Raw genomic sequence first — 9,100 nt, forward strand, 5'->3', positions numbered from 1 at the left:
CTATCATCCAAATATTAATCTTAGAGTTTAAGATTCCACTCCTGTAGGCTGCTGGTGAGGCCCTCCCGGCTTGTGTCAAAACTCTCAAGGCCATATCTTTTCTTTCAGTGACAAATTCTGACCCTGTGGGTAAGCTCAAAGCGGGAGCTTCCAGGAGAGCAGTCTGAAGAGCCTTAAAAGCCTTTGAGAATCTGAAGACCAAACCATTTTGTTGGTTTTGGAATGCAAATGCAGCAGTAGCCTATGATTACTAAAAATCCTCTCAATTGTCTTAAAGTCATAGGTAGTAATAGAGTAAAGTCACTCAGTCGTGTCCGACTCTTTGCGGGTCCCACTGACTGTAGCCTATCAGGCTCCTCCATCCATGGGATTTTCCAGGCAAGAGTGCTGGGGTGGATTGCCATTTCCTTCTCCAAGGCCTTCTCCAGGAGATCTTCCCGACCCAGGAATCGAACCCGGGTCTCCCGCATTGCAGGAGACGCTTTACCTCCTGAGGCACCAGGGGAGTCATAGGTAGGGGATGATTTAGTATAGGTTTCCCTGGTGGCTTAGACGGTAAAACGTCTGTCTGCAATGCAAGAGACCCGGGTTCGATCCCTGGGTTGGGAAGGTCCGCTGGAGAAGGAAATGGCAGCCCACTCTAGTATTCTTGCCTGGGAAATCCCATGGACGGAGGAGCCTGGTGTCCGTGGGGTCTCGAAGAGTTGGACACGACTGAGCGACTTCACTTTCACTTTTTTTTTGACTAGACAGACTTTTGTTGGCAAAGTAATATCTCTGTTTTTTAATATGCTGTCTAGGTTGGTCATAACTTTTCTTCCAAGTTGAAGACTCTTGAAGACAGAGTCTATGGTAAATACATGGTTCATTAACATAGCTTAAGACAAACATTTCCATAAGAAAACCACATTGGTTAGCTCAAGGTTGGGGAAAATTTAAGTTCAGGTGGAGCCAGGATTCTTCCTGACATCACAGAATTTTAAGAGAAATTTTAAATTTATATAGAGAAAGGGAAAAAATCTTAACACTTGTAGTTTGTTTCCTCCTGCCACTTTAGAGAGAGAGAAAAAATGTCAGACACTTGCAGCCTATTTCCTCCGTTTGGAGACCCCTGGCCTTCCTGCCTGTTACCCTCTCTATTGAGGAGCCTAGAACCAGGGGGAGGGGCAGCTGGGCTGGATGGTCCTCGCTCAGAGATTGCCCTTCAGGGGCTGGACCTGCTACTGTGTATATGGCTTTGGGAGACATCAGGTGGCAGACATCATCACAAAGGCTACTATGTAGGTTAGCAAGACCTATTCTTGCACCAGATTGTGTTCTCCAAAGCGGCCTTAACAAGATCTTCCCTCCCACATGCTCCTTTTACAGTTTGGCACTGATGCTCCTTGCTGTAAGATCTCTTGCCTTGAGTCTGGGCGGTGTGATGCCATGTGATTTACAAAGTTAAGTCATAAGAACAGACAGATCTGCCTGGTCCTCTTGGGGGTACTTGCACTTAGAACTCAGCCACCATTCTGTGAAGAACCAGGCCACATGAAAAGGGTATCTGTAAGTGTTTCAGCCACAGCCACAACCAGGCTCCTGGCTAACAGCAAGCTTTAACTTGCCAGTCATGTGACCGAGCCATCTTGGGAGTGGATCCTCCAGTCCCCAACTGAACTGCCTCAGCTGATGTTGCCTGGAACAGGAGTACGCCTTCCCCCCTGAGTGTTGCTCAAATTGTAGATTTATGAGAAAAATAAATTACTGTGGTTGTTTTAGGCCACTAAGCTCTTGAGTTGTTTGTTGTGCACCAAAAGCTAAATGAAACAATCTGTCAGCAGACTTTCTTTGTATTCCGAATGTCAATACAGCTGATTGTTCTCCACTGCTATTTCCTTTCTGTTCTAGCTTGTCTCTGAATTCTGAAGCTTTGGATGCAAAGATATGAGGGCTAGGGGAGAATTTATATGGCCATGCAAAACCTAAGGAGCTTGAAGAGATAATAATAGACTCAATACAAGAATGAGGTTCAGTCCACCCATATTTGTTAAACTCCATTATTTGCCAAGCACACTGTTAAAGCTTCCCTGGTTGCTCTGCTGGTAAAGAATCCACCAGCAAAGGAGGAGACCTGGGTTCAATCCCTGGGTTGGGAAGATCCCTGGAGAAGGGAATGGCTACCCACTCCAGTAGTCTGGCCTGGAGAATTCCATGGACTGTATAGTTCATGGGGTCACAAAGAGTTGGACACAACTGAGCGATTCTCACTTTGATTATTTGCCAAGCACACTGTTAGGTGCTAGAGATTCACTTATGATGCAAATACATCCCGAGAACCTGTTGTGTGCCAGGGGCTCTTCTAGGCTTTAGAGATATAGAGGAACACAAGAGCAAGAATCCCTGCCCATCTTGAGGAGGAAGAGGCAGTATACACACGTATAAATTAATAAGATGATGCCAGGGCTTCCCGGTGGTCCAGTGGTTAAGAATCTGCCTTGCAATGCAAGGGACACTGGTTTGATCCCTAGTCTAGGAAGATCTCACATACCTTGGGCCAACTGAGCCTGTGTGCCACAACTACTGAGCCCACATGTCCTAGAGCCTTTGCTTTGCCACAAGAGAAGCCACTGCAATGAGAAGCCTGCACACTGCCATGAAGAGTAGCCTCCGCTTGCTGCAACTAGAGAAAGCCTAGCAGCAACAAACACTAAGCACAGCCAAAGGAAAAAAGATGCCAAACAGAGCCAACTTCTGTGACGAAAATAAAACAAAGCAATACAATAGAGGAGTGTGACTGCGGTTTGTCTACTTAAGTCAGGGTAGTCATGGAAGGCCTCTCGGAAGTGGTGACACTGAGCTTACACCTGAAAAATGAGAAGAAGCTCCCACATCCCTATCAGGTGAAAATCAGAGCCAACAGCATTTTAGGCAGAGGAAACAAGTTCTCTTGAGGTGGGAGAGGAGGCCAGTGTGGCAAGAGAGAAAGCAAAAGGAAGAGAGGCAGAGAATAGAGTTGACTAAATCTGGCTCCTGCCTGGTAGGTAAGAGTGATGGTTTTATTCTGGTGCCTTGGGAAACCATTGGGTTCTAAGCAGGGGATTGACATGATTTGGCTTAAGTTTTGAAGATATCACTCTTGGCAAATAAGCACATGAAAAGATGTTCAACATCCTTAGTCATTAGGGAACTGAAAATTACAACCACAATTATAACCAGTTATTGGGGTAGCAAACAAATAAACAAACAAACTGTTCTGACAATACCAAGTGCTGGTGAGGATGTCAGAGCAACTGAAACTCTTATACCTGTAATTGCATATACAGTTATATATAACATTTACACCACACAGACCCAATGGGTATAAATAACTTGAAGAGCATTTATAATAGTAAACTATATTAAACAGGAAGTAAGAGTTTTAAGACTCTGACTCTAATTACAGTGTGTTTTTTTTTTCTCCCATACTTCCAAGCAAATCACAAACACCAGATAAGTGTCCTACAATTTAACTCAATACTGACACTATCAGCACAAAGATAACACAGGTTTCCACATGTAAAGAGCTCAGCCCTACAAGGCTGCCCTCCCCTTCCAATGGCAATTTTAAGTCGGGCTGTCACCTGTGCTTCTGACTGGGAAAAGGGTGTGGAGCTCCTATACTCCATTCGAACTCACCACTCTTCCCAGTTCTCTGGGTCTTCACCAACCCTAGACTCTCTGAACCACATCCACTTGGTTTTATGGAGATTTTCATTACACTGGCAGGGTTGATTAATTCATTAGCCGGATCAGGGAGTTGAGACTGAAAGTTCCAACCCTCCAGTCACTTGGTTGTCTCTCCTGGCTTAGGTGCTTTCCAAAATTCACTTCACTGATATAAACTCAGGTGTGGCTGAAAGAGGTTTGTTATGAATATCAAGATATCATTATCATTTAGACAATTCCAAGGGTTTTAGGAGTTCTGTGACAGAAATGGGGAAGAGGACCCAAGTATATATGTGTTGGTGTTTTTATTGTAAATATCACAGTTACTTTTGTCTTGTTTCAAACTTTTTATTATGAACAATTTCAAACACAGAAAAGTAGAAGGAAGAAAGTGTAAGAAACCACCATTATCCATCATCTGTCTTCAACGATTATTAATATATTGCTAAACTTGTTTCATCTACGTCTTTGGCTTCTTTAGTATAATTCATTTAATCATAAGTTAAGACAACTAAATTTTTCATAATGGCTGTGTTTAACAATTGGCTTGCAAAGTGCCTGAAATATTAACAGTTGGCTTTTGTAAGGGTCTCCAGCACACCACACCATTGCTCTTGCCCGGAGGCTGCTTTCAAAAGAGGGAAGGAGGAAGTTGAGGCTGTTGAGGCCCTACCTTTTGATCTGCTGTTGCTTCCTTGTGTGGTCTCTGGTGGAGGGGATCCCCATGGAGTCTGAGCAGCTGACCAACAACCTCAATCGTTCTAGGAAATGGGCAGCATCAATGGAAACCGGTGTGTGACAGCTCTAAGGAAATCAGGCTTTCTTGCTTACAATATACTAAAACTTGCTCAGGCAACAGGCGGGTTTGTTCAAGACCACAGGGACTGTCGGGGCTTTAGAACCAGCTGCCCTTGCTGAGCCTTTGTCATAGGGGCGGGTCTCATGGTGTTTCTGTCTCTCTTCGCATGGCCCTTTTATCAGTCCGAGACTCAGCAGCCCACAGACTACATGCTCATTCTCGACATGCTCATTCTTGTTGTGCTGAGTTTAATAAAGGGACTATCTGCAAAAGGGGGGGTGGAGTTGAAGGAACAAGTAAGGCTTGCTCACCAGTTCTACAGGCCCTTGTGTGTAAGGGGGCGGGGGAGGATGGTTAGAGGAGAGCAGGGACTTGAGGTTCTTTTCACACCAGGAAGGGGCGCTGCCTTCTGGGCTCTGACTAGGCCGGTTTCAACTCCAAACTGCTAGAGCCCGTTAATAAATGCAAGAGCCTTGGAGTCAGGCATGTTGAATTTGAATCTACCCTTCTGAGCCTGGGATCTTATTTGTAAGTGAAAGTAATAACAAAGCCTGCCGGGTAGGGTTGCTGTATAGATTAATTGAGATAAGGATAGCTTCTTACTATGCTTACTATGTGAAAGCAGTCTTCAACTCTTTGCAGAATGAATAGACTCTGCTAAAGCGCTTTATTTATGCGATCTCTCATTAATTAATTCCTTTTAAAGGTATTTATTAAGCATCTAATCTATGCGAGATACTGTTATGCTTGAGTTGGGCGCTTTGACGGATGGACGCCTGGGAGGAGCCTCATGGGTTTCCCCACCCACGACAGCGAAGCCCAATGGGGACCCGCGGAGGCTGTGAGTCCCGCCCACTTTTCGGGGCAGGCCCGGAAACGGGGTTGAAGAAGTTGCTGTATTTCCGGTCGGTGTGTAGGCTCCGCTTCTCGTGAAGCGGTAGACCCTCTCCTGTTCAGCTTCCTCCGGGAAGATGTTTTACCACGTGAGCAGGGCACGGGGTGGCGGCGAGGGCAGGGTCAAGAGGAGGAGCGAAGCGGAAGGCCGGGACTAGGGGCGGCTTCTTGCCTCACACTCCTCCTGCTCCTTGCCCGACTCCATTCCATTTTCCCCCCAGATTTCCCTGGAGCACGAGATTCTGCTGCACCCGCGATACTTCGGCCCTAACTTGCTCAACACGGTGAAACAAAAGCTCTTCACCGAGGTGGAGGGGACCTGCACCGGCAAGTGAGTGTCGCACCCTCCCTGCCGCCTAAGCACTGCGCACACGGCTTTCTATGCCTGCACCCCCTTCCCAGCGCCTCCACACCGTGAAAGCTTCTGCTGCCTACCCTGGCAAGCCCTCTCACCCTTCCAGGCAGTTAGCTGCTTCCTGCTTTGGGTTCCTACGACGGTGCCCTCTGTGAAGCTCCATAACAGAGAACTGCCTTTGTTCAGCCAACATTTGTCATTAACTCTGCAAACTGAAGCTCCAGCTGTGTGCCAGGACTGGGCCCTGGGAATAATGCAGTGAAAAAGACAAAATGAGGTCAGCCCTTGTGGAGCTGGTTTTTCTTTATCCCTCATACCCAGGGACCTGACATGGTACATCTTGGGCCTCACTAAAAGTTTGCTGAATGAATGGGCAGGATAAGGCAGATTGAGAGTTAGCGGGAGGAAGGAAGAGGAGTGAGACTTGACCATCTCTGGGCTCTGCACAGAGGAGCTCCGCAGATGGTGAAGTAAATGAGGGGGGAGGAGCAGGGCCATAGAGTACTCAGGTATCCAGCATCAGAGTACGCTGAGGTGTTCTTTGAACATACAGGTTCCTGAGCCTCATCTCATCCCTACAGCATCAAGACTGGGGACCAGGCCGGGAACAGGCATTTTAATAAGTTTCTCCCAGGTGATTCTGAGACATCGCCAAGATTGAGATTAAGGACTGCAGCCCTTTTGGACACTGACTGTGAAATTATGAGAGCAGCGTTTGGCATTATAGCTGCTGCTGATTGTCCTGTCTTCTCTATTGATCATTAAGCTCTCCTGGGGCCAGGGGGCCGACTACTCCCCCTTTGTGCTCCCCCTTTACCTCTAGGGTCAGTGACTCTTGCAGCAGATGCTTTTTTGTATTTTTTTTCTGGCTGCGCTGGGTCTTCGTTGCTGCATGGGCTTTCTGTAGTCGCAGCAGAAATGAGAAATGTGTGGGCTTCTCATTGTGGTAGCTTCTCTTGTTGAGGCACACGGGCTCTAGGGCTTGGGCTTAGTAGTTGCAGCGCACTGGCTTAGCTGTTCTGTGGCGTGTGGAATCTTCCCGGACCGGGGATTGAACTTGCGTCCCCTGAATTGGCAGGGGACTTCTTAACCACTGGGCCACCAGGGAAGCCCTGCTGTGGCAGATGGTTTCAGAGGCTCTTCCACACACAGTGCCTTTCAGTTTCTCTGCTTCCTTGCAGGTATGGCTTTGTAATTGCCGTCACCACCATTGACAATATCGGTGCTGGTGTGATCCAGCCAGGCCGAGGCTTTGTCCTTTATCCAGTTAAGTACAAGGCCATTGTTTTCCGGCCCTTTAAAGGGGAGGTCGTGGATGCGGTGGTCACTCAGGTCAACAAGGTAAGACCATCCACAGGGGAGGTAGTGGGAAGGTCCCTTTCTTAGCAGATCTGGGATGGGTCCCACTTTGGTCAAATTCTGTGTCTTTGGTCAAATCACTTCTCTGTGCTTCAAGTTTCCTCACCTGTCAAATAGTATGATAATCTTGCCCTGCCTCACTCAGGGGGATGTAAGTCAATAGTGAGTCAGAACAGTAGTAGCCTCCATTGTGGGCCAGGTAGTGTGCAAAGCCTCTGAATGACTCTGAAATGAGCGCTTTTATCTCCACGCTGAAGCTTGGAGAAGTTGAGTCTGCTGGCCACAGTCATGTGTCCAACAAGTGTTCAAAGCCCAGAAGGACAAGTTCTAGGCCTCAGCTGTTTACCGTTACACTTCCTTAGCTTAAAATGAAAGCTTGGGAAAAAAAAAAACAAACACATGACAAACTTCAGAGTGGTTTCAGAGTTTCAGAACATGAAGAACATTGTTAGGAACCAGATAAAGATGGGAGGCTTAGGAGACTTTGGGGGACAAGAGAAAAAGCAAGGTCTCTCTTTTCCCTTCTAGGTTGGACTCTTCACAGAAATCGGGCCCATGTCCTGCTTCATCTCTCGACACGTAAGTCTAGGCACGCTGGGTGGGTCTAAGGAGGAGACCTGTACTCATGAGAATCTACTGAAGCATCCTTTTCAAGTGCTCTTACCCAGTTTGACCTTCCTTTCAGTCCATCCCATCAGAGATGGAATTTGATCCTAACTCCAACCCACCATGTTACAAAACGATGGATGAGGTGAGTGGGCAGAAGTTGGTGAGAGGGCCAGGGGAGTGAGCCACTCCGAGGGAGGGTATTGGCCTGGGGGTTTCTGAGTGTACTGTTCCCTCCTCCCCAGGACATTGTGATTCAGCAGGACGATGAGATCCGCTTGAAGATTGTGGGGACCCGTGTGGACAAGAATGACATCGTGAGTCTCCTGACTGCCTCCTTGTTCATACCAGGCTGAGCTGTTGCATTCTTCCTACTCAGAATTCTTGGCGATTTTGTGCTCTTCTGTCAGGAAGAAGAGATGGGTGGGCAGAAGGCCTGGGGCTGAGGGTTAGAGGAGAGCTCTCTGCTTGCTTTGGGTTCATTTCCATTTCCCCTTTCCTCCTACAGTTTGCTATCGGCTCCCTGATGGATGATTACTTGGGTGAGTGCCAGGGTTGTTTTCTAGAGGAGGGGTGTGTGGGCACAGGAGGTGAATATGGAATTTAATGCCTGAGCCACTGATGAAAGAAACTCTCATGTTGTCTGCTTGGAAGACCAAGGACACTTGCCCCCTGGAATGAGAAGTGCATGGTTAGGGCTGTCCCAAGCTCTGGGTCTAACCACTGTGCTTTTTCTGTTTTTGGCAGGGCTTGTGAGCTGAGCACCATGACCTACCTTGTTTGGTCCCTATCTAGGAGGTGTGACTGTCACACTTCCCGTGTTGTCCAGAGGCCCAGTCTGGCTGCTGTCGGGGAGGCAAGGAGGGTTCCTTGCTTTCAGAAGACACCTGGCTCTTCTTGTGGCTTAGCAGCCACTCCCAGATTTTTGACTGTGCGTTCTAACCATAAAAGGTCCTTGATTTTCATGGAAGTGTCATCTCCTTTCTTTGGCAAGAACAACTCATTTTGTAAAAAGGCTGGAGGGCCAGTGGCTTGCTAGCCCCTCTTTTCTAGGCCTGATGCCTTAACTAGCCTCAGCCACCAGGGGATCTGACTGACCCTCTTGCCAAGGTCTCAAGTTGACCTCACTGAAGGTAAGGCTGTAGTGTTGGGTCGTTGTTGTACAGTCCCTTAGTCATGTCCGACTCTTCGCAACCCCATGGACTGCTGCTTGCCAGGCTTCCCACTGTTTCCCAGAGTTTGTTGGGTCTTTGGTTTTCAGCAAATGGTTGTATCGTTAGAGCTACTCTGGTCTAGGGCCCCAGTCTAGTTTTAGAGAATTTGCCCTCTTCTCAAAGCCTTCAAAATAACCAAGATTGTAGCTGGGGAGAGGGAAGAGGAGCCAGCAGGGTTGGGGAGGT

General features: G+C 47.6%; 1 protein-coding gene across 1 annotated transcript; it reads left to right on the plus strand.

Moving 5' to 3' along the window:
- The first annotated feature begins 5,340 nt into the window (after nt 1–5,340).
- Nucleotides 5,341–8,665, plus strand: POLR2G (RNA polymerase II subunit G). Its single transcript, XM_040256059.1, has 8 exons — nt 5,341–5,469; nt 5,602–5,711; nt 6,917–7,076; nt 7,623–7,673; nt 7,780–7,845; nt 7,946–8,017; nt 8,209–8,242; nt 8,448–8,665. The coding sequence occupies exons 1-8, from the start codon at nt 5,458–5,460 to the stop codon at nt 8,459–8,461; spliced, it is 519 nt and encodes a 172-aa protein (XP_040111993.1). The 5' UTR covers nt 5,341–5,457; the 3' UTR covers nt 8,462–8,665.
- Nucleotides 8,666–9,100: the final 435 nt, after the last annotated feature.

This window comes from Oryx dammah, unplaced genomic scaffold, assembly GCF_014754425.2.
Source record: "Oryx dammah isolate SB20612 unplaced genomic scaffold, SCBI_Odam_1.1 HiC_scaffold_15, whole genome shotgun sequence".
Classification (NCBI taxonomy): Eukaryota; Metazoa; Chordata; class Mammalia; order Artiodactyla; family Bovidae; genus Oryx; species Oryx dammah.

What these genes read in the sequence shown, in the direction of transcription:
- POLR2G (XM_040256059.1), top strand. An exon ending in GAGGGGACCTGCACCGGCAA is followed by an intron (nt 5,712 to 6,916) that starts GTGAGTGTCGCA and finishes GCTTCCTTGCAG; the next exon opens with GTATGGCTTTGTAATTGCCG. An exon ending in TGGTCACTCAGGTCAACAAG is followed by an intron (nt 7,077 to 7,622) that starts GTAAGACCATCC and finishes TTTCCCTTCTAG; the next exon opens with GTTGGACTCTTCACAGAAAT.